The sequence below is a fragment of the Terrapene carolina genome, unplaced genomic scaffold (genome assembly GCF_002925995.2).
Source record: "Terrapene carolina triunguis isolate 2854851 unplaced genomic scaffold, T_m_triunguis-2.0 Scaffold836, whole genome shotgun sequence".
Classification (NCBI taxonomy): Eukaryota; Metazoa; Chordata; order Testudines; family Emydidae; genus Terrapene; species Terrapene triunguis.
In genome coordinates, this window is record NW_020665187.1 from 3,504,370 (window position 1) to 3,530,571 (window position 26,202).

The 26,202-nt window shown below is 47.6% G+C and overlaps 1 protein-coding gene across 1 annotated transcript in view; it reads right to left on the reverse strand.

Moving 5' to 3' along the window:
• Positions 1-3,822, reverse strand: part of FAIM2 (Fas apoptotic inhibitory molecule 2) — a 36,746-nt gene extending 32,924 nt beyond the window's left edge. Inside the window, exon 1 of the mRNA XM_026660754.1 lies at positions 3,808-3,822. Within this exon, the coding sequence (XP_026516539.1) occupies positions 3,808-3,822 (15 nt within the window). The remainder of the gene's footprint in view (positions 1-3,807) is intronic.
• Positions 3,823-26,202: the final 22,380 nt, after the last annotated feature.

Here is a 26,202-nt window from a genome sequence, read left to right on the forward strand (position 1 = left end):
AGATATGGAGTGGGAGAGGACAAAATGGAGGAGAAGAGAGGGCCAACGAGGGACAGATACGAGTGGAGGGGTGACCAGGGAAAGGACAAAATGGAGGAGAGAAAGGTCCAGCTAGAGACAGATTTGGAGAGAAGAGGGGAGTGGGAGAGGAGAAATGGAGGGAAGAAAAGGCAAACTAGGGATAGAAAGGGAAAGGAGGAGAGGAAAAAAACATAGATGATGAAAATCAGTTGGGGAGGACACACAGGATAATAAATTATAGGCAACTGAGTGTGAGAGGAGGCACAGCCGGTGGAAATGGCTGAGGGAGAGTCCTCTGTCCATTAGAACCCTTAGAGCAGTGATACTCTGACCTCAGGAGCCAAATTAGCGATCAACATTACCCAAAAGAGCCACAGTCATGTGAATTCATTGTTTCATTTACTATATATATATATATATATTTCTCACAGCTAAATGACTGACCACGTATTATTATTTTATCAACTACAACTGGTTAATAATATAGTAAAAGCATCCTGATTGGTTAATAACTTCAATTGGTTAATAATTAAATCATCCATGTTTTAATATCATGTGCTGCAAAGAGACACATTAAAGAGCCACTTGCCGCTTGCGAGCCTCAGTCGGAGTCTCACTGCCTTGGGGTGTCTCACGGCGGGCTCCTAAAATCACTAGGCACTAGCGCTAGATGCCAAATGTGAATTAATGTCCATGGGACCTTTTATTTAATTGATTTTTTTTCTACATTTCCTACAAAAAAATGTTCAGTTCTTCGACAAAGAAAAAAGAAACCACTATTCCCCCCCCCTTTTTTTTTAACTAAAAACCAAACATTTTACCCATGAACAATTTCATTTGGTCAAAAAAATTCTCCTCCCTCCTCCCCCACCCCCAAGGAAAAGGTTCAGAAAACAAAAAACCAACCAGCTCTACTTGTTAGTTTTGAAAATTGTGACCTCCATCCTTTACACTGAGTACAATTTTCAGAAACATCTCAGTACTTTAGAAACCTAAGTCCCACTGAAAGTCACCTAGGGCCAGATAGATGCCTTGTGGGATTTTCAAAAGTGCCTAACTCCCACTGACTTTCACCTAAATAGATTTGTAGATCAGCCCTTAGGTGCTTTTTATCCACTGCCATCAGTCTCTAAGCCAGCACTCCAGGAACTTTCTCGAGAAACTTCCTTATATGAAACATCCAGCAAAGACCCATCAGCAACACATCAGAGAATCTCTATGTCCATGGGAATGTTCTCCTATCAGCAGGGTGTTTCTGTTCCCAAATGGGGCCCGGACAATTGGACATGAAGCAGGTCCACTTTCATCAGCAGTTTCTTTGAAACTACCATTAAACAATAGCTTTTAAGGCCAGAGAGAACCATTGTGTTCATCTGTTCTGACCTCCTGCATTGCACAGGCCAGAGAATTGCATCTAGTAATTCCTGCATCAAGCCCATAACTTCTGGCCGAGCTAGAGCATAAATCAGAGTGAAAATAGAGCTGGAAGTTTAAGTAATAAGTCTTTTACACCTGTGTCTATGACTAACGGAAAAGCTCTGAGCCAAAGCCTTTCCCCAGTTAGGCCACTCAGACCAGTAAAACTCATTCACAGGTGATGCAGGGATCAATTATCCAGGCTTTTGTGCAAGGAAATCATCATTTCACTAAGGAAAGTCTTGTGTATTCCAGGCATCTTTGCATCATACCTGCATGGGCAAAGCCAAGGTCTCAGAAATCATAGAAATTCAGGCTGGAAGGGATTTCAAGAGGTCCTCCAATCCGGCCCCACCATGCTGGGTCAGGATTAAATATTCCTACACCACCCCTGACAGATGTGGCCCAACATAGGAAGCATTCTAGCCTAGCAAATAGAACACTGGACCGGAACCCAGGAGACCGCGGGTCTATTTTTAGCTCTGACCTGCTGGGTGACCTTGGACAAGTCACTTCCCCTCTCTGGGCTTCTGTAAACAGGGATAATGCTACTCACCTACTTTACAAAGCATTCTGAAATCTGTGAAGGAAAAGTGCTATATAAGTAGGTATTATTATTATTGCTATTATTATTAAAAGAAGTCTATCGCCATCCTAGTCGCTGAAATCATATCCTTGAATAGGATCGTTGAAATCAACGATAGTTTGTCATTGACTGTAAGGGAAGAAGGCTTGGGCCCATAAACAATCCCAAAATTATAAAAGAGCCAAAGATGTACCTATAGAGAGAGGATATGTACCTGTATAGAGAGAGATAATGAGCATGATACAGAGCAAAGCAGCTACAGATGGTACCAGCCCATTACATGCCAGCCCCACAGTTTTGTATGTATCCACAAACACCACTCAAAGACTACGCCAGCTCACTACGCACCAATCACAGGCTAACCTCGCTCCATATGCACCAGCCAACAACTAGATAAAACCAATATCAACCAATCACTGGTCGTGTCAGCTCAACGTGCACCAGTCGCTGGCAACCTTAACCCAGACCGCACCAACGACGGGCCAGGTGAACTCAACCAATGCCAATCGTTGGCTAGAGAAAGCCACAATAAATCCATCACAACACAACACGAACGAATCGCCAGCTAGGCAAAACCAGTATAAACCGATCAGTGATGACATCTGTCTGTCGTCAACCAATGGCAGACATTGCATCAACGCCACATGAGCCAGGATGAGATGACCTCATTCAAATGGGGGGAAAGCCCAGGGAAGGTGAAGAAGATGAACAAAATCCTTGCAAAATGGTCTTTTCATGCAATGATTTCTTGTATAAGGAGCTGGTATCCGCCCCAGCATCTACCCCCTCCTGTATTCAGACTCCCACTGCATCCCATCAGAGAGAGCATGTGGTACCGACCGCACGCAGAATATTGGCTCTGACTCTCCCCCTGCCAATCAAGGAGCATCCTTGCCGTAGCTACCCAGAAAGAAAACATATCTCGCTGTCCCAGGACAGACCACTAGCTGGTTATGTAACCCCTGCATACATATCGGCCGGGGGTTATGTAACCAGCCCATGGCTGCATATAGGGTGACCAGATGTCCCGATTTTATAGGGACAGTCCCGATTTTTGGGTCTTTTTCTTATATAGGTTCCTATTGCCCCCCCCATCCCAATTTTTCACACTTGCTGTCTGGTCCCCCTAACTGCATAACAGATACTGGGGTAGCTGGTCACCGTCTACATCTAGACAGCCACTGATCTGGTGTTTATAGTGACAGCGCATCACGTCCGTGTGGGCTCAAAAGTAAAACTCAGCCAGAGAGAATCCTGCAGCCCAGAAGCACCCAGGATTAGATATATATAGAGATGTGTGTGTGTGTGGTAACCAGAGGATGCTGTGTTGCCATGGCAACTGACTTCTCGAGGTAGGGGTGGGTGGGAAAGCACAACCCTCCTCCCCCACCCCAATTCAATTAATTACATGTCAGGGGACGAGGGGTTAAACCTGCTCCTTATTAGCCAACCTGCTGGTGGTACAGATAAAATAACCTTCACAAAGCGCAAGGATGGAGCTAAACTCGGCCTGGGCAGGATACCGTAGGGCTATGCACAAATACAGACTGAATCAGAACACTCACCCTATAACCTCCCGGTGATATAACCCTCCGCTCCATTTCCCTGCCGGATCCCTTCCGTTACAGGCCCCCGATTCATGCACCATGCAGCTGGGCAGTGCAAGGACGCCCAGGTCTCGGCTCCATCCCAACACGACGATTTTTAATCCCTGGGCCTAAATAGTCCCATTCCCCCTTTGCAAAGTTTGGGGGGCTTAGCCTGGTGTTTGGGTCCCGACCTACCTTCCCTTGGGTCATTGTGCCTGACGGGTGATGCTCTCCTGTTTGGGACGCCGACCGTTGTGCACCGACACTTGTGCAGAGCACTAGGAGCAGCAGCAGAGAGAACGCCTCTTGCCTCTCTTGTGCCCGCCTGGTGATAGGTTTGCACGCTGCAGTCAAGCCAGCCTCTGCAGCCTGGGCTGATGCTCTTACGTTCCAGCAACATCCACCGAGCTACCAGTCTGCTGGAGAAAGGACTGTACCATTTCCACTCCGCAGGGCAGGGGGAAGGAAGCCAGGCAAAACGGGGGGTGGGGGGGGGAGAGGAGGATGCAATCACATGCCAGGACAAAAGCCACCCAGCAAGTGCCAGGATGGAGCTGAGGGGGGGTGGAGAAGTGGAGGGATGCAGAAGGCATGCTCTTCCTGCAGCATCTCTCTCTGCTACATCACATCAGAGCCAATCGCAGCCCAGGGGGGTGAGTAATTTCCCCATGGCACCGCAACACCGTCGCTAGGGTTACCAGCCCTCCAGGATTGTCCTGGCGTCTCCAGGAATTAAAGATTAATCTTTAATGAAGGATTATGTCATGTGATGAAACCTCCAGGAATACGTCCAACCGAAATCAGCGGCCCTGACAGTCGAACATGCCGTCTCCACCTCCCTGTTGGCAGAGGGACGGAGGAGAGGACGGCTTTGGAGTGAAAGGCTCTGCCTTGCCCCTGAGCTGCTCCGGGCTCAAAGGAAGGCCTGAGACAAGATCTGTAACACGAGACGGAGGAGTGAAATGCGCCCCGGTGCGGCTCATTTCCAGTGTCACCCCAGCCCTGGCTCTGCGACGCAGGGAGCAGATCATGAACCTCACGGCCCCTACTCATGCACCCAGTTCAAACCCAGGTCTATGGTGCAGGGAGGGAATCAAGAACTTCATCACAACAGGGTGCAACCCCCACACTGACCCCTCAGCTCAGACCCAGCTCTGTGACACAGGCGCAGGGTCACGGACCTCACAGCTCAGGGGATGGAGCCCCCACTCCCAGACCCGACTCAGCCCCACCTCTGTAACGCAAGGAGGGATTCAGCAAGGACTTCACAAGCCAGGGTCGGAGCCCCCATTCAGGGGCCCCGGCTCTGTGGCCTAGGAGCGATTGTTATTAACACGCTCGATCATCTGGAGGGAAATTAGGGTACATCTACACTACAGGGGGGAGTCGATTTAAGATACGCAAATTCAGCTACGTGAATAGCGTAGCTGAATTCGACGTATCACAGCCGACTTACCCCGTTGTGAGGACGGCGGCAAAATCGACTTCTGCGGCTTTTTGTCGGCGGCGCTTACTACCACCTCCGCTGGTGGAGTTAGAGCGCCGATTCGGGGATCGATTGTCGCGTCCCGACGGGACGCGATAAATCGATCCCCGAGAGGTCGATTTCTACCCGCCGATTCAGGCGGGTAGTATAGACCAGACCTTAGAAACAACAGAGTTTGAATGAAGGGAGATGAATTCAACTACACAAGCAGGACAGCTGGAATGCTCGGGGTGAGACCAAAGCTTCACCCATTACACTCCACCCCAACAAGACCTCAGTGCTGGAGGCTGTACAGCGCGGGCAGCAGAACATAAGAACGGCCACACTGGGTCAGACCAAAGGTCCATCTAGCCCAGTATCCTGTCTTCCGACAGTGGCCAATGCCAGGTGCCCCAGAGGGAATGAACAGAACGGGGAATCATCAAGTGATCAGCATACGGTGGTCTACAATGGTCCTATGCTATGTCCCTGCCCTGGGGTGACTCCAACCCTTTCATCGAATAACCCAAACACCCCAATCACCGTTTTGAGCCAAACACTGCCAACATCCTCCTAAAAATCAGTTTACAGCTGAAATTTTCGGCTTTCATTTTCCTAACAAAAAAATCAGACGCGTTCAAGGAAAGCAGACGTTTCCCCTGAAAATTACATTGAGCCAAAAACCCAATTTTCTGTCGACAAGGGTTTCAGGAGAAGAATTTTGACTAGCTGCAGTGTTAACCCTTTCCACTCTGCAGCACTTTTACCCTTGACACGGGAACTTTAATCTAAAGCGTAACCAGAAAAATTAAGGGTGGGATTTTACTCCCTTAGGCAGTGCAAGTGGATACCATGACCTCATCTGGAAGGAGGTTCCAACTATGGGATCGCCTCCCTCTGCTCCTGCTTGATGTTCTACTTCCCCAACACTTTCATGCTCCTCGCTGGGAGTGGGACCGCTCTACTGTGTCCAGGAAAGTCTCGTCTATGTACCTCTCTACTTCCCTTAGCCCCTCCAGTTCAGCCACTCTGATCTCAAGACCCCATCTTCTGTCCTTGAGGTCCATGAACTGCTTGCACTGAATTCACACATACGCCACCTGCCCACAAGGCAGGTCATCATATATGCTATTTTCAGTGCAATAAACTGGACAGCCTCCACTCTGTTGCTGGACTTCTGCCTGTATTATTTTTACTCTTGGTGGGGTTTGTTTGCTTGCTCCTGTGTGTGGCTTGGGGGGGGGGGGGGGGGGAGAGCAGGTGGGGGGTGGATCTGGCTCTCACATGCTCTCTCTAAACTCCCCTCTTCGCTTACAAACTGGCTTTTTAAATCCCTGTCCTTCCGGAAGGAGCCACACCCACTTGTCAAGGGATTTTAAAGGGATTAGGGATCAAAGGGTGGCAGACTACAGCCAGCCTTAGGTTAGGAAGCAAAACAAAACACAAACAAAGCATCGCCACACCCAGGCAAGCCTCTGAAATAGAAAAAGGCGTTTCAGGCACAGTCTGGTGCTTGCAAGAGGTTTGCCTGTTTCTGAGGTCCATTACAAATGCCCAGCAAGAGGCAGCCAGCCACTGCACCAGAAAGACGAAGGACCATGCAGTAGTTAGAGTGCTAGCCTGGGACTTGGGCAATGTAGGTTGAATTCCCTGAGCTGTCACAGATTTCCTGCATGACCTCTGCCCAGTCACTATGCGCCTCAGTTTACCATCTGTAAAATGAGGCTAAAAGCACTGCCCTGTCATAAAGGGATGTTGTGAGAATAAACACATTAAAGACTGGGAGGTGCTCAGCTTTTGTGGTTGTGGGGCCATGTTAGTACCCAGGGGTAGACAGGGGTGAAAGTAACTTACAGGATTTACCGGTACAGCCGGAGTCCTGAGGGGGGCGTGGCCTCATCCGGAAACGCGTGACCTCAACCGGAAGAGGCGTGGCCTCTCAAGTTTTAAAGGGCTCGGGGCTCCCCGCAGCCGCAGGGAGCTCCGAGCCCTTTAAATCCTGGCCCCAGCCTGGCCGCCGGAGCTGTGGGTGGGATTTAAAGGGCTCTGGGCTCCCCAGCGGGGAGGGTCCCAGAGCCTGGAAACAGCCTAAGCCCGAGTCAGCGGGCATAGGCCAGCCACAGGTTTTTCTTTGCCCTAAGACAGAAGAGTTTTCATTCCAGACAGGGAGCAGGAAGGATCATTATTATACCCATTTTATAGAGAAGGAGCTGAAAGATCACATGACTGGCCCATGGTCATACAGGATGTATGTGGCAGAGACAAGGAATTGAAGCCAGAGTTCTCCATGCCCCATCACAAATCCATCCTTCCTCCAATCCCCTTACATGCTGTACAATCTCCCTCCGTCAGCGAGCAACATATTCTAAGCCGCAGGCTGGAAGGTTTGGCCTATACAACCCAGGGGCAGCTGGGGTTTGAACCCTGGTCTCCTGTACTACCCACTGGTGCACTCCACTCCAGATTACAGAAAGCATTAGGCCTTGTCTACACACAGAAGCTGTGTGAACTGAACCAGCATCAATCTGGAATAGCTCCACTCGAGCGATGTAAGATCACCGGCCAAGCCGCTTCACGGCCGCTCTGTCGTTTGAAGGACGCGTTCCGTTGTCCTGGCACGAGTCAGTTCGGAAAAGACAAGCTAGTCTGTGTTTAAGCACGGGCACCTACGTCACTAAGTTGCCAGATCCTCAAAGGTATTGAGGGGTTGAAATACCTTTATGGATCTGGGCCCAAACCACTTTGGAAAACTTTTTCCACGCTTCTTTAAATGCCTCCAGATCTGGGGAGTGGTTTTGGTTTCACGAAACAGCCACAATGGTAAAGTTAAAAACTAAAGCAAACAAAATTCCACACTCCCTGAAAGTAGAACAAACTACGCCAGAGGGTGGCAATGAGTGGACGGATAAATATTAAGACAAGACACTCCCTGGGATTAAATTATTCAGCTACTTAGGAGAACATTTGGGTCATCACCCCCTCCCCAGAAGAACATGTTCTTACCACTCTCCTGTGAATTAAATGCTGTTAAGTGAAGGTGGTTGCACAGGTATGCAAGGTTGCACTGCCAGGACTGGGGGAGTAAAACAGGTTCAGGTGACATTTGAAATGAACATGGTCTTTCCATGCCTGTGTACGGTCCCTTGTCTAAAGCAAACTATTAGGAAGGTACTTTATATAACAACATGATCCAGAGACCCGTGCCAGTGAACTCTGAAATGCTCATCAAGTTGAACAGCAGGTGACCTGCGGGTGCCTTAAAGTGACAGAGCAATCTATCCGGTCGGCCTAGTGATGAATGTAGGAAGGAGAGAACAAATAAGAATTACACAAGCTTTGCTAGACTCGCTCCTGCGTTTCTTCATGGTGAAAACAACAATGTGGCATGAGAGTTAAAATCCAGAGTTGCGTCTGAGCTAGTTTGGAAAGCATCAGAAACGGGCCCCCGGAAGTTTTAGAGAAATAAGGTTAGTTTTGCTGCTTTGTGGAACTGCGTCCCCTTGGTAGATCGCAACATGAATCTCTGTGCTGAATAAAATGAAAAGGGGTATCATGGAATCATAGAAAGGTAGGGCTGGGAGGTGACCTCAAAAGGTCATCTAGTTCGGCCCTCTGCTCTAAGGCAGGAACAAGTACATCCCTGAGACAGGTGTTCGTTTTGGAGAGGGGCTAGCATAAGTATCAAAAAGGCTTTATGGGATCATAGAAAGGTAGGGTGGGAAGGGACCTCAAGAAATCACCAAGTCCAGCCCTCAGCGCTGTGGCAGGACCAAGTAGACCTAGACCATCCCTGGCAGGTGTTTGTCCAACCTGTACTTAAAAACCTCCAATGATGGGATTCCACAATCTCCCTTGGAAACCTATTCCAGTGCTTAATTATCCTTATACACCTCTACCCCGATATAATGCGACCCGATATAACACAAATTCGGATATAACGCGGTAAAGCAGCGCTCCGGGGGGGCGGAGCTGCGCACTCCGGTGGATCAAAGCAAGTTCGATATAACGCGGTTTCACCTATAACACGGTCAGAGTTTTTGGCTCCCGAGGACAGCGTTATATCGGGGTAGAGGTGTAGTTAGAAAATTCTTCCTACTATCTAACCTAAATCTCCTTTGCTGCAGATTAAGTCGATTACTTCCCATCCTACCTGTGGTGGACATGGAGAACAATTGGTCACTGGCCTCTTTATAAAAGCCTGTAACATATTTGAAGACTGCTATCGGGTCTCCACTCAACCTTCTTTTCTCAAGATTAAACAGAACTGGGTTTTTTTAAACTTTTCCTTATAGGCTTGGCAGAACACTTTTTTTAAAAAATAATTTTGATGGATAGTATCAATGTTTATTTTTCAGCATTTTTTTTTCAATTTTTATCAATTTAAATTTTCACACTTGTACAAAATCATGGGTGTTAAGCATTTTTTTCTCTGTTTATCAATTTAAATGTTCACAGTTGCAGGAAATTATGGGGGTCATACAACGGGGAAGGTCAGGAAATTATTTAATTAGATTTAATTGAGATTCAAAAAGTTAACGTCTTATAACAGTTAAAACATACATTGTAAACATCATATGTCAAAAATATACATACGTAAATAGCCTTAAATCAAACTAATACGTTCTCAAGAAGAATGTTTCTTACTTTGCCTATCTGTAAGTATTGATTATTATCAATGGAAATTTTGTGTGTAGGTTTGTGTGCGTACAGTGAAATCAACGTTTATTGATATTTACTGATAAAACTCTAATCCTTCCAATCCTATTCACAGGTCAGGTTTTCTCAACTCTTTACCAACTGAGGCCTTCCAGGTGCCGAATAGAGTGGGACAATTACCACCCAGATCTTATATACGACACTCCTGTTAATACACCCAGAATGATATTAGCCTTTTCCACAACAACATCACATCGTTGACTCATATTCAATTTGCGAGTCACTGTGACCCTCAGATCCTTTTCAGCAATACTACAACTGAGGCATTTTGTAGCTGTTTGTTTGACTTTTCCTTCTTACGTGTAGTACTGTCATAGAATCATAGATTATCAGGGATGGAAGGGACCTCAGGAGGTCATATAGTCCAACCCCCTGCTCAAAGCAGGACCAATCCCCAGACAGATTTTTGCTCCAGATCCCTAAATGGCCCCCTCAAGGATTGAACTCACAACCCTGGGTTTGCACTTATCTTTACTGAATTTCATCTTGTTGATTTCAGACCAATTTTCCAATTTATCATGGGTTTTTTTATTTAATTCTAATCCTGTCCTCCAAAGTGCTTGCAACCCCTCCCATCTTGGTGTCATCTGCACATTTTATAAGCATACTGCCCATTCCATTATCCAAGTCATTAATGAAATATTGAATAGTAGGTGATCCAGGACGGACCCTGCTGGACCTCACTAGATACATCCCCGACTTTGATAGAGAACCATCTAGTTTTGCACACACTTAATAGTAATTTCATCTAGACCACACCTCCCTAGTTTGCTTATGAGAATGTCACGTGAGATTGTGTCAACGGTAAAGAGCTCCCGTTGATTCAGGATCATTGAATGTCCTCACATGGGAGCATTGGGCATTGATTCAAGATCATGATAGCAGGACTGCATCCTTTTCCCCATGTAATGGTTTTGTCAATGCAATCTATTGTCATACTGGGACCTCTCCCAGGTCGTCCTGCCCCCCTGACACCTGCTCGTGATCCCCACTTTGAGAACCTATGGTCTAATGGACTCACATAGTAGCAGATACACCAGCTGCTACTCCCTGGCACTGCTGTGGATTAATAAGAAGCAGGTTCCCTGCTCCAGAGACTAATCCACCCAACATGGAAGAAACAAAGGGATTGGGATATTTTTAGCGCCTTGTGCATCCACATGAGAGGTCTGGGGAGCCTCACGAGTCTATGTTCCTGTGCAATTTACAAGGGAGAGCAGCAATTACATTGAAATCTGTGGGGCAGGTTTCAATCTCAGTTACACCAGCGCAAATCTGGAGTGAATCCACTGAAATAAGAACATACGAACGGCCATACTGGGTCAGACCAATGGTCCATCTAGCCCAGTATCCTGTCTTCTGACAGCGGCCAATGCCAGGTGCCCCAGAGGGAATGAACAGAACAGGTAATCATCAAGTGATCCATCCCCTGTCGTCCACTCCCAGCTTCCAGGAATCAGAAGCCAGGGACACCCAGAGCATGGGGTTGCATCCCTAGCCATCTTGGCTTATAGCCATTGATGGACCTATTCTCCATGAACTTATCTCATTCTTTTTTGAACCCCTATTATAGTTTTGGCCTTCACAACATCCCCTGGCAATGAGTTCCACAGGTTGACTGTGCATTGTGTAAAGAAATACTTCCTTTTGTTTGTTTTAAACCTGCTGCCTATTCATTTAATAGGATGATCCCTGGTTCATGTTTTATGAGGAGTAAATAACACTTCCTTTTTCACTTTCTCCACAGCAGTCATGATTTTATATCCCCCCATAGTCATCTCTTTTCCAAGCTGAAAAGTCTCAATCTTTTTAATCTCTCCTCATATGGAAGCTGTTCCATACCCCTAATCATTTTTGTCACCCTTCTCTGTTGCCTTTTCCAATTCTAATATATCTTTTTTGAGATGAGGTTACCAGAACTGCACACAGTATTCAAACTGTGGGCATCTGCACTGCTCCGGATTTACACCAGATTAACTGAGAGCAGAATTTGGCTCGATGTAGTGAAATATACCCATTGATAATTATAGTCAGTATTTTTATATGTGATCCTCTGAACCACCCAAACCCCACATTTTGTCAACTAAATAAGTGGCCTTGTTTTCAGAGGTGATGAACAGCTGGCAGTTCTCGTTGATTTCAGCTGGAGTTCGGGGTGCTCAGCCTATCCAAAAAGCCGACCTAGCTAGAGGCATCTGAGGCTGGGACTGTCAAAAGCACTTAGGTGTTTACAAAGTGCCTAAGGGGATGCCTACACTGGGATAAAAAACCCTCCGCACTGAATCTCAGAACCCGGCTCAGCGGACTCTGGTTCACAGGGGTCAGGCTATGCAGCTAAAAAGAGCAATCCAGACATTCAGGCTCCAGCTCTGAGACCCTCCCCCCGCTGGGGGCACAGAGCCCCTGCTCCAGCCCGAGCCAAAACACTGCAATTTTAGAGCCCCATATCCCAAGCCTTGCAAGCTCATCAGCTGGCCGTGCCACAGGTCTTTTATTGCCATGGAGACATACTCTAAGCGTAGGCAGTGCTGCCTAGTGGATGGAGCACAGCTCTGCCACTCAGAAACCTGCTTTCCACCCCGAGCTCTGCCACGGGCCCGCTGCAGGATGGTTGGCCGGTCATTTTACTGCCCCATGCCTCAGTTTCTCCATCTGTTAAATGGGGATCATGTGCCTGACCTACTTTGTCCAGCGCGTTGAGAGCTGCTGCTGAAAAGCGCTGGATAAGCGCTAGGGATTGTTATCGGTGATAGAGGCGCACACGTCCCTTTGAAAGTCAATTAGACTTTTGCTCCTAAGATACTTAGCCTAAATAAGCATTCTCCCCTAAATACGGATTTAGGTGGGTGACTTTAGAGGACCACCTTGGGAAAATCTATTCCAAAATTTCTTTTTTGTTTAAAACAATACTTTACAAATGATACTAGAGGCCAGCACATTCTGTAAACCACACGGATACTGCGGTGTCTCATTTGGAGATTTTTACAACACATTATATCCCCTAGCAATAAGCGGCCAGCTACCCTCATTCAAGTTGAGGACTAACTAATTCCCCTCCTGTAGATCTATATACTTCAGGGGAAATACTCCAGCACTAACCAAACGTTGAGACGGTTGTGTTCCTATCTGGGACCATGCAGATCCCAAAGCCCAGAACAAAGCATGCAAGTGCTGAGGACAAACCATTCTGCACCAAGAAAGATCCAGCTGTTGAATGAGCTTCCAGAGGAGAGTGGGTGAAGGCAGAGCTTAACTGTCTTTAGGAAATACTGCAGACACCTTCCTCCGAAAAGCCTTTCCACCATACCAAGAACAGCAAGGACGCCCCCATCTAGCCAGACAACCCACTCCAAAAAAACTGTAACAAAAAATCGACCAAAAGAACCATACAAATAAACAGATATATCCCAAGTAGAGATTTTATCCCCCAGAAATGGAGCAGGGCCAGAGATTCTATGAAGCCCAGGAGAGACTTTGATATTGCTATTGATTTTACATGCCAATGGCAGCTGTCTAGGTACTGTAGGCATTGCAACAATATAAACTCTGAGATTCAATAGATAGATAGATAGATAGATAGATTTACTCAATGCAAGTAGGGGGGGACAGAGTTTCCTCTGGAGCTAGTAGAAATTCTTCTTTAAAAGAATCAATGAAAAACAAGAAACATTTTGCTAATTTTTTGCTGGTTTTTTTATCGACTTGCCCTATGTAACCATTAGCGCCTCGAACGCAATTTCAGGTTCTGCTGCTTCTTCCTGGAAAATGCAGACATCGTCATATCATACCGACCGCTGACACGGGCTAGGAATGAGACGTCTGCAGATCCCCGCATGATGGAAGGGAAACTGCTGACCCAGCTGAACTATGCTAACCTTTGGCCTGTGCCGTCAAGATCTTCTCTTGTGCAATTGTCTCCTAGTCTCAAACCTCCCTTGTGGGGCAAAGATGACAGTGATGGGGCTGGCTAGTTAGCTCCGGGCTGTCCCTGGATGGACAGGACATTGTCTATGAAATACTATCTGGTTTCAGCTCATGGGCAGAGAAGATGTTAGCTCATATGTCAGGTGATCTTCCTTGAGTGATGGATGCCAGACAAGCTAGCAATAGGCTGCATTTTGGCTGCCTTTGCTACACCTGGTGATGCCGACAGATGCGTATTAGGATGGTAGGACTTGCTCGGTTTCACTGCTTCTGGGGAGGTTGCAATTGGCGGAGCTAAATAATTTCTCATTGGCCCTTAGGGTCTGCCATTATGGAACCCTGCAGCGACGAGCATTATCACCATTGTTATTCAGTGCCCACAGCAAATCCAAGCCCCCAGAGACCTGATATTGCACAGCACAGCTTACGATGCCTCCAAGCATGCTGTTGATGTCCCAGATCTATATTCATCAGATCATGTCCACTCCATTTCAATGTAGATATGCTATCTGGCCGGACGGCAGAAGGCATGCAAGTCTTAAGGTCAAAACCCAGCCTGGATAAGATGGAAACAATATTGCCTGCCAGAGGGGAAAAATGGGGGTGTCCTTATATACAGTATTGCCAACCCCAAATGTTGAAAAATCATGAGTCAGGCTCACTAAAAATCATGTGATTGGCTTTAAAATCATTAGATTGTGTAAAAATCCTAGATTTGCTGCTCTTTTTATTTGCCTTCTGCTTTTTTTGAGGCTTTAGGGTGCACTGGGGTCACATTTTGAAGCTTATCCGCAGCCACGAGGGCTAGGAACTTACTTTTGCTTGAAGAACGAAGGCTGGAATCATTCCCTATCCACTTGCCTCCAGGAGCTGGGGCTTTAAGGAGACTCATTATCATGAGTTTCATGAGACTCATTACAAAATCATCAGAGCTGGCATATTCAGCAGTAGCCATGTTCATTGATCTTTGCTGCAAGCAAGCTGACAAGGATTGTACCAGTTGGGCATGGGGGGCAGGTTGCTCTGATGGGAAGGAGTTTTCTTTTCCTCTCTGTATTGGTTCATTCCTGGAACGGAGGCAGTTTCACTCTGGCATAGTCAGAAGCCGGGGCCATTCCACCTGCACTCAACGAAATACAGCTTGGTGGCCTCTAAGCTGGAGAATTGCCCCAGCTGGGATTTTCAAAAGCACCCAAGTGATTTAGAGGTACTGGGTTAAATTTCCCAAAGCACCTCAGCATACGTCTATGCTGCAGCTGGGAGCGCGCCTCCCAGCCTGGGGAGACAGACTTGCGCTATCAGGGATCCAGTGAGCCGGCTAAAAATAGCAGTGTGGATGCTACATCTCGGCCTCTCAAGCCTAGCGGGTCACAACATCCACACTGCAGTTTTTTAGCGTACTAACTTGATCCCTGTTAGCAGCATCTGTCTACCCGGGCTGGGAGACCCGTGCCCAGCTGCAGTGTAGACATCCTGAATGACTTAGATGCTTGAGTCCCACTGACTTTCAAAGTATTCCGCATTAGAGCCAGTGGGTGGGAAACCGGCAGGGAATTATAGGCGCATGGGTGTATCTGCAAATTAAAAGGATGAGGAGGATTCTGTTGTTGCTACCATTATCACTAATGACAGTCATGGGACGGACAGGCTGACTAAGGATCACATGTTGGCTCTCAGACGCTACTGACATTGAAACGGCCCAGATTTGCAGATACATCCGTGTTCCCATCATTCCCTGCCACTTGCCCTGGCCCATTCCCCTTGGGCAGGGATGGCATATATCAGCATGGAAGGGATTAATCTGCAGGGAACATGGTAGAAGTACAGAAGTTGGGAAAGAAAGAAAGAAAGAAAGAAAGAAAGAAAGAGAAATTCACAGGTTTTAAATAGACACCATCAATATAAAATTCAAATCTATATTTAAATGCCCTTGGTTCAGACTGGCAGTCTCAAGGACACAGTATTGGACTGGGAACCAGAAGCTGACCGTGGGCAATTCTTTTCCATTTTAACCAGCTTCCAGAGGCCCCCACCAAGATCATGGCCGTTGTGCTAGGAGCTGTATACACACACACACACACACACAGGATGAGGCTTCTGCCTCAAAGAGCTCACAATCGAAATAGACAAGGCACGGCACAGGGCGGGAGGGGAAACCAAGGCACAGAGAGGGGACAGGCCCAAGGGCACACGCTGGAGAGATATTTCTCCAAAAGGCGTGACTTTCAGTGGGACTTCGGCACTTTTGAAAATTTTACCCCCCTATCCCATTGAAACCTGATGGGGAGTCAGGATCTTACTCTTCTGGTCACTTTGGAGACAGCCCACTCCCACTGAAAATCAGCTGAGTTGGACTCCCAACTCCCTTGGGCACCCCTAAGTTAACCACGGTCCTGCTATTCATAGATTCGAAGGCCAGAAAGAGCCATTGTGATCATCTACTCTGCGCTCCTGTGTAATTCAGGCCAGGGGGTTTCCCCAGAATAATTCCTAGAGCAGATCTTTGAGAAAAACATCCCGTCTTGATTTAAAAATGGTCCGGGATGGAGAATCCACCAGGAGCCTTGGTAAATGGTTCCAGTGGTTAATTACTCCCACCGTTAAAAATTGACGCCTTATTTCCAGGCTGGACTTGTCTAGCCTCAACTTCCAGCTGTGGGATCGCGTTTGACCTTTCTCCGCTAGATTGAAGAGCCCGTTTATTAGATCTTCGTGTCCCCGTGTCGTTACTTATGGGCTGTAATCAAGTCACCCCTTCACCTTCTCTTTGTTAAACTAAATGGATTGAGCTCTTTGAGTCTCTCTCTTTACGGCATGTTTTCTAATCCTTTGATCGTTCTCAGGATTCTTCTCTGAACCCGTGGCCGCCTTTTGAAAAGCCTGATCCTTACTACTTTATGCTTGAGGGCTACCCACTGCGGCTCATCTGGACTTTTCAAGTGTACCAGCTAAAGAGATCTGCATCGGCTATCCCTGTTTCCACAGGAGCAGACAGAGGAGTCATCAGACATCCCATCTTGGCACCTGCTGGTCCTGTGGGATAAGCTGGAGAGGAAAAGGGATAGAACCTTCCTCTAGACAAATTGTCTAATTCTCCCCTGCTCGGTTTGCATTTGAGCTGTTCTGCAGCATCGGAATGTAGGTAGGAAAAATTGGAAAGGACCTCCTTGTTCATGAAGTCCAACCCCCTTCTATCATACAATCCCCGGCCATATAATCCCATCCATAAATGTATCAAGCTCCACTTTAAAACAGGGTAGGAAGTTGGAGTTCCATCCAATGGCTCTTGTAGGCTTGTGGGCATGTGTTACTCACCTTGTTTATTTCCAGCTGGCATTGGTTCTGTTGCATTGATTCCTCTCGAGGGATTTAGTCGGGCACACAGCCCTTATCTTTGTAATTACGTTAGACTTGTTCTGTGAAAGGCTCAAAGGCCTTTGGGCACCAGCAAAATTAGGATGATGAGGAGGACTCTGCCTTTGTTGCCATTATTAATAAGGATAGTCATGGGACGTATGGGCTGACTAATGATCCCACAATGGCTCTCAGACACCGCTGAGGCTATGCAGTCCCAGATTTGCACAGCAGAGGTGAGGATACACCCAGGTTCCAAACATTCCCTGCCAGTTTCTCACGCCCTGGCCCCATTCCATGGACAGGGATGGCTGTGATGTGGCATACATCTGCATGGAAGGGATTGAGCTGCAGACAGACAGACAGACAGACAGATAGATAGTCACTCTCAGCTGATATAACAGGAGCATTTCTGAAAGGAAAACACTCACAGCTTTTAAATAGACACTGGCTCAGATTTTTAAAGGTATTTAAACATTGCTTCACTCATCATTACCATGCCTAATTGATTTAGGAGCCTACATCTCATTTTCAAAAGAGAATTAGGCCTTTAAGAGCCTAACTGACAATCAAGGGGATTTCCGCTCCTATGAGGCCTAGCTCACTTTTGAAAATAAAATGTAGGGCTTGTCCACACTGGGGCACTCAGGAAAGTCAATCTGAATTAATTTTTAAAGAGACAAGGTTGAGGAGGGAATATCCTTTATTGGACCAACTTCTGTTGGTGAAAGAGACAGGCTTTCGTGCTATACAGAGCTCTTCTTTAGGATTGTTTAGCGCATATTCTAAGGGCCATTCAAAATAAAGTAGCCCATTGACACCTCTGCAGTCAAAAGACAAAAAACGGTCTCAGACACCATCCGATGGTCCAGGGACATCTACATCGAGCACATCACCAGCCACCGACAGTATCAGGAGGCGTGAGCCAGAGTGACATCGTTCTTCGACTACGAGAAAGGGACCAAGAGACTTTCTCCGTTGGATCATATGAACTGGAACCATAAACTCCCTGAACATTAAATCTCACCAAATGAGGGTCAATCCATTCTCATCATCATATCCACTCATTATACTCCACACCCGAACATAGCCACTTTATGAACTTCATACCCTCATCTCTCAATGGCTGTACTTTGACCTATCAACCCTTTACCCCCAATCAGGGATATTGTAGATTATGTATTCCTTATGCCACTGATCTTAAACCAAACTTTGCACCCTCGATAATCTGTACGTTATTCCCTGATAACCAGAAACCTCTATGCTTGAACTCTGTACCGTTCACTTTTTTTTTTACATCATCTTAATAAAATTTTTAAACCTGTAAAAAATAAATTACAGGTTTCAGAGTAGCAGCCGTGTTAGTCTGTATCCGCAAAAAGAACAGGAGTACTTGTGGCACCTTAGAGACTAACAAATTTATTGAAGTGGGCTGTAGCCCACGAAAGCTTATGTTCAAATAAATTTGTTAGTAAATTACAGATTGTTGAAATAAACCATAAATCCTGTTTCAGAGTGGTAGCCGTGTTAGTCTGTATCAGCAAAACCAACGAGGAGTCTTTGTGGCACCTTAGAGACTAACGAATTTATTTGGGCATAAGCTTTCATGGACTAAAACCCACTTCATCACCGCTGAGGTGCCACAAAGCCTCCTCGTTGTTTTTGCATAAATCCTGTGTCTTTACTGAGGATATAGCTACACTACACAGCTTGTAGCACCATGGTTGGGTCACTACAGCTGTGCCGCTAAAAGTCGCACCGTGTAGACACTGTTTGTCGGCTCTCCTGCCCACAAAAAACATCCACCCCCCCATGAGCAGCGTTTGCGTTGTCGCCAGGAGAGTGTTCTTACGGACAAAGGGCTGTTCACACTGGCGCTTGTCTTCAGCAAAACTTTTGTCTTTCGGGGGCAGAAGGGGGGTTAAAACACCTCTGAAAGACAAAAGTCTTGTCATTAAATTGCCAGCGTAGACATCGCCAGACCGTGATTTTAACAAAGGTAGGAATTTAAACTCCCAGGCTTTTTTGTCCTATAATTCTGAATAGGAGTGTTTACATTGGAGCTTAATGCAGGTTAACTAAACCACTTTAAATTCACACCTTTAGCTCATACAGATTAATTTTCCTGTGTGTCCCTGTGCAGACAAGCCCTTATCCTCTATCAATTAGGCGTTGCAATGTTTAAATACCTTTAAAAATCTGTGCTGCTGTTCATAGAAAATGCATAGCCATTTTTAAATGCTCTTTCTTGTATTACGAACGGTGGTTCAGATTGGGAGGCCGCTTATTGGCTACGGTACTGGAGTGGGAATCAAGTGACCTGGGTTCTAGTTGCAACTTTGCTGTGTAAATGTGGGCAATTATTTCAATTTTAATCATCTTATGGAGGGCCCCAACTGAGATCAGGGCCCAGTTTTGCTTGGGAGCTGTAGGCACACACCTAACATGACAGTCCCGGTATAATCTAAATAGACAAAGGGTGGGATGGGAAACTGAGGCATGGTGAAGGAAAGGGCCTTGCCCAAGGGCACACACCGGGTCACTTGAAAGGTATTTCTCCCAAAGGAACAGGAGCACACCTGTTTAGGAGACCAGCTTTTGATTTTACAGGGCTGACTGAAGTGTGTAGAAGAAAAATTCAGAGAGGAACATTGCAAATAATTAATAGGGCGTAGGCGCCAGAAATAACCTGGCATCTAGAAGAGGGTGCCACTTCAGAGGAGCTGTTTCCCACTTATATTTGCAAAGCTCTTATTCATTTTGCTCAATGTTTGCAAAGCTCATATTAATTTTGCTTACGGGTCACTTCTCCCGGGCACCTGATGGTTTTGGTTTTGTTTTCCTGGCCCCGGGGAGCTTTGCAAAAGACAGATTTCACCATCTGCGGGGTGAATCCAACTCTCTGCTCTCATCAGGGCACAGTCTCCCAGCTGTCAGTGACAGGCCCTGCTGGGTCTGAAGAGTTAACAACAGACAACTGAACGTACGAGCAGTTTAGGGAGGGACCCGGACCCTCTGCTTTTATTTTTAAACCTTCCACAATGGTGCCAGTGTTGAAAATACAATCCAGAAAAACCCAGAGGGTTTCATGCTGGTTTTGTTTCCATCGCTTGGCTCTGGGTCAAGAAAAACACATGTTTCAAAGCAGAACTTGTTGCCGGGGATGTTGTGAAGGCCAAAAGTATAACTGGGTTCAAAAAAGAATTAGATAAGTTCCTGGAGGAGAGGTCCATCAATTGCTATTAGCCACAATGGTCAGGAACGAAACCCCATGCTCTGGGTGTCCCTAAGCCTCTAACTGCCAGAAGCTGGGACTGGAAGATAGAGAATGGATCACTCGATAATTGCTCTGTTCTGTTCAGTCTCACTGAAGCATCTGGCACTGACCCCTGTCAAAAAAAAGATTAATGGACTAGCGGGACCATTGGTCTGACCCAGTCTGGCTGTTCTTGTGTTCTTATGACAACAATCAGAAGCATAGACGGGGTGAGTGGGAAATCATAGTCACACAAACAGGTGACCTGCACACATGTTTCTAGCACCCATAACCCAGGCAGTAACCCCTAATGCTGACAATGAATTCCCCAGCTGCCTGCAAACTCAGCCCCGAGAAACACAGCTGAGATCTACAGGCCTGAGCACGTACCTGGGAGTCAGCGGTGACGGTGTTCCCTTCCTGACTCTGGGTACGTCTACACTACCCGCCGGAACGGCGGGTCGCGATCTATCGATCGGGGATCGATTGATCGCATCTAGTGTAGACGCAATCAATCGATCCCCGATCGCTCTCCCGTCGACTGCTGAACTCCACCATGGCGAGAGGCGGAAGCAAAGTCGACGGGGGAGCGGCGGCCGTCGATCCCGCGCCGCGAGGACACGAAGGAAGTGATTCTCAGTCAATCAAAGATACGTCGACTTCAGCTACGCTATTCTCGTAGCTGAAGTTGCGTATCTTAGATCGACCCCGCCCCCCTAGTGTAGACCAGGCCTCTGTCAATGACCTATGGCTATGTCTATACTTAAAATATAGCGCTTCAGTGTAGACACTACTTACGCCAACAGGAAGGGTTCTCCCATCACTGTAGTAAATCCACCTCCCTCAGGAGTGGTACCAAGGTCAATGCAAACACTGTCTACAGAGGGACTTAACTATGTCGCTCAGGGATGTGGATTTCTGAGCAACGTAGCTGGGTCAAACTAAATTTTTTAGTGTAGACCAGCCCTTTGTGCGTAACCTCAGGCCAGTCACATCACCTCTCTGTACCTCAGTTTCCCCATCTGTAAAAGGGGTATAACTAGAGCTGGGTGGGAAAGGGCAACAAATTCTGCTCTGAAACACATTTGTTTTTTGGCCCAGAGCCAAGTGGTGGAAACAAAGCCATCCTGTGAAAAATTTTCCCACTCCGAACTGGGATGAAAAGTTGAAATCTTGAAAATTTTCGCACACCGAAAATCTGAGAAAAATTGCAAGTGGGGTCAAGCGAAACATTTCATTTCAGTCGCTTTGAAACGTTTCATCTGGATTGTGACCCTTTTGTGAAAGCGGGTTTTTAATCTAATTACCTTACATTTTGAAACGAAAAGTCATTTTGAATCGGGAAAACCGGCATTTTTCATTTCAAAAATATCAAAACGGGACATTTGGACAATTTTGAAACTTTTTTTTTTTTTTTTAATTTGCAAACATTTTTCAAGGCCAGAAATTCCCCAGAGTGGATGCTTTCCCACGAAAAGCGTCCGTTTTGATGCATCGGTATTTTTTGCTGACAAAATGTTTCTTCGAAAAATCCCTGACCAGCTCTATGAATGCCGCTGGCTACCTCCCTTTGTAAAATGCTTTGAGAGCTACAGAGGGAAAGTGCTATTTAGTATTTACCCAATGCAGAAGGCTCAAATCCACAAAGAGCAGGGCCTGGGATTCAGGATGCTGGGTTCTAAGGCCAAAACGGACCATTGTGATCAGGTCGTCTAACTTCCTGCATAATACAGCCAACTGGATTCTATTCAGTGACTCCTGCGTCTAACCCCGAGTTCTGTTCCTCGTTCCCTCGCTGACTCACTCTGTTATCATAAGCAAGTTACTTACAAAACTCCCTTTCCCTGCTATGACATGAGGATAACAGCAATGACCTAGATAGTGGCAGGCTTAATTCACATGGGCCAGGGGCACCCCCCCAGAAATTTTTCACACACAACTCCCCACTTTTTTTCTCTTGGCCAGCTCCCCTAGACGGACACTCACCACAGCTCCCAGTACTTGCAGCAGGTCTTGAGGCTGTCGCTGAGTGAGTCCTTTGGGCACAGCAGAGGGGAAACAGGCTGCTGGAAGCAGGGTGCGGCTAGGCAGGCCTCATGGGTCTGGGGGGAAGCCCGGGTGCAGGAGCCGGCCCCACAGGAGAAGCAGCGTTGGCCACCCCACTGCCCACTCGGGTTTGGCCCTGCAGCCAGCCGTCATGACAGGGGGCAAAATCAAGTGAGCGGTGCTGTATCTCTCTGCGGTGGGGGGACCAAACTTGAACGGGCAGCGGGGCGGCCATGCCACGGCTGCAGGGCTGGCCTCTGAACCAGGGTTCCCTGGGGGCCTGCCCCACTTCCAGGAGCCCAAGCACTTGGGCACCTTCACACCCCCGGCCCACGCCGTGCATCACGGGCCTACAGCGGTGGACCTGCAAGTCCAATACATGAATAATAAAACCCACCTCTTTTTACAGTTGAGAATGATCTCCGCCCAATCAATACTCAGAGAGATTTTAGCAACAGCCAGGGGAAGGAGCACCTTCCCCTGGCACCGCTACCACCCCCAAAGAAAGTCCAATCGTCCACCTACCAGCTCTCCTAGAGACACTGTGTCTAGGCGCACACCAACAGCTCCCTTTGGCAAAGATGGTTAGATAGCTGGCCTCTCAGAGGTATGGTGACTAGACGCACTCTAGCCCTCCCTGCCAGCAAAGATAACGAGATAGCAGACAAATCACCCCTGGGAACGGTGATGGGGTCAAAACACAGATCAGCGGTACCCCCAGCACAGATCGTGAGATAACGCACGTGCTGCCGCACCCGTACACTGGGAATAATCAAGGCTGACGCACTTGGACTAGTGACGAAGCTAGGACAGGGGCATGGGTTTGACCCACAAAGCAACAAAGGCACCAGCAAAGACAGCGAGAGAGCGGCTCCACCACGATGACGTTGCCCTCGTGAGGAGTTGAAATTTGCAGCGGGTGTAGAAGGGTGTTTCCAGCCACCTGGAGGAAAGCAGAAAAGCAAAGAGGAAAGGTGTGCATCTGTGCTCATGCAACGCACTAGCAAAGGGGGCCAATGAGCCACAGACCCTGAGTACCTGGGGCACTAAAATATACAACTGCCACTAAAATATACAACTCAAGTAGATTAATCTGTCCCTGTGACAGGAAGATTCTTCAACCATTGCATGATCCCTATTGTGGCAAGTTCATGCCTGTTGGGTTTCGATTCCCCCCCCCCAATATGCCAGTAGTGCAGTAGGACAGAGACCCCAAGAGTCATTTCTCCTTAGTTCAGTTCCTAGTGAGTAATAGACTGGAACACCTAGGCCAGGGGTGGCCAACCTGAGCCTGAGAAGGAGCCAGAATTTACCAATGGACATTGCCAAAGAGCCACAGTAATATGTCAGCAGCCCCCCCATCAGCTCCCCCACCCCGCTCCCAGCGCCTCCCGCCCACCGGCAGCCCCGCCAATCAGTGCTTCCCCTTCCCTCCCCATCAGCTGTTTCGTGGCGTGCAGGAGGCTCTGGGGGGGAGCAGGGAGGAGCGAGGACATGGCAGACTCAGGGGAGGGGGCAGGAAGGGGTATAGTGGGGGCAGGGCCCGTGGCAGAGCCAGGGGCTGAGCAGTGAGCACCCCCCGGCACATTGGAAAGTTGGCGCCTGTAGCTCCAGCCCCGGAGTCGGTGCCTATACAAGTAGCCGCATATTAACTTCTGAAGAGCCGCATGTGGCTCCGGAGCCACAGGTTGGCCACCCCTGGAGTAGGGTCTAGTGGTTAGAGCAGAGGATTGGCCGTCAGGACTCTTAGATTCTACCCCCTGCTCTGAGAAGGAGTGGAGTCTACCGTCCGTACTCCCGGATTCTGTTTCTGGCTCTGCCACTGACTTGCTCTGTGATCTTGGCCAAGTCTTTGCACCTCAGCTTCATGTATCAGTAGAACGGGGACAATAAACTGGCCAAGTGAATTTCATAGCAATGCAGGGCAAGCGAGTACTCACTGGGGTCCACATAAGCCCAGCTGGGGTGGAGGGGCACAGACGGTGGAGGGGAGAACGCCTCCGTTTTCATCCCTTCCCCTGAAGTTGCTTCCTCGTACGTCGGGGGTGCCGATGGGGCGGTCGCATTGTACAAGGAGCCGCATATTAACTTCTGAAGAGCCGCATGTGGCTCCGGAGCCACAGGTTGGCCACCCCTGACCTCGGCCATGTAGGGCTTACGAGATCAAAACAGCATTTCACCAGCGTGGCTGGGACCTGATTGCCTCAAGGTCTTGCAAGCTAAGCAGCAACAGTCACTGCGTACACATGAGACATCCCCCTGACGAATCCAGGTGCAGATGCACGCGGGGTTGGTGATTTAGTCAAGGAAAGGGATATTCTTTCGTCAGAAACAGCATTGAACCAGCGCCCCAGATGCCACCTAAAACTGAGACCGGGCTCAGGTGGGGGCATTAAAAGACTCCCTCAGTGGCCCTTTTTGCAGGAGTAGACGTTTAGGGCTCAAGTCTTGTTTCACTCAAACCAATATAGCTCCGCCTACGTTGGTGGAATTCCTTCTGAGGGAGGAGAGGCCAGTTGCAGGTTCCACTGCAGAGATGGCTGGCTGTGCTGCAGGGCCAAGTCAGTGATAAGCACTATGGAAAATGATGTATATAAATCTATAGCCCAATGCTTAGTCCACTTACACCAGTTTTACACTGGTGTAATTCCAATGACTTCCATTGACACCATTTTAAATGAGGAAGGCCAATACTGGTCCAGATCCCCAGCAGGTGCAAATCAACATCGCTCCATTAAAGTCAATGGAGTGACCCTGATTTACATCAGCTGGGACCTGGCTCATTATTCATAAGTCATTTCACAAACACACGACCTTGTACATTCACAGCAGCAGGGTGAATCGAAGGTCTGGCTCTCTCTTCTGTCACCTGGAAATGATGTTGCAATTTGATTTTAACCTGGAGTAATGTTCAAGCCTGACTAGGCAGCAAATGAGCACAAACTGTTTAGAAGGACTGGCAAGGTTGGAGGGGTGTATCTTGTTTGAAAATCTGCTTAACATGCAGTCCTGGTCTATAGCCTTATCCATTTCATGGACTGAGAGGAACAAGCTATGCTATTAACTGGTCCCCCAGAGATTCTTATGCAGAATATTTCATGCCCTGGCCATGAACTCCACCACTCTGCCAAGGGTGTCACCCAACTCAACCTTGTCTTTTGCTTTATAACATGGTATTGCTGGGCCTGGCCAGATCTCTGCTACTATGAACCTGTTCTGCAGATGCTGCATTTTCCAAGTACAGAAACAATGCTCTTCCCTCCCCGCCCCATCCCCTCTCTCTGCACATTCCAGGCCTCATGAGCCTAGTGTTCGTGTGGGAGAATGGTTTCTTCATGCAAGTCACGAGAAAGACAGACAGAAAAACAGAAAGAAAGGAAGATTCCAACCTAGAGTGTATACTGACACCATTTCAGGCTGAGATAGGACTTTGGGAGTTTAGCCTGTGCTTTGTGTATACCATAAGAACATAAGAACTGCCATATTGGGTCAGACCACTGGTCCATCTAGCCCAGTATCCTGTCTTCTGGCAGTGAGCAATGCCAAGTGCATCAGAGGAAATGAACACAACAGGCAATCATCAAATGATCCATCCCATTGTCCACTCCCAGCTTCTGGCAATCACAGAATCATAGAATAGAATCATAGAATATTAGGGTTGGAAGAGACCTCAGGAGGCCATCTACTCCAATCCCCTGCTTGATCAGAGGCTAGGGACACCCAGAGCATGGGGTTGCATCCCTGACCATTTTAGCTAATAGCCATTGATGGACCTTTCCTCCATGAACTTATCTAATTCTTTTTTGAACCCAGTTATACTTTTGGCCTT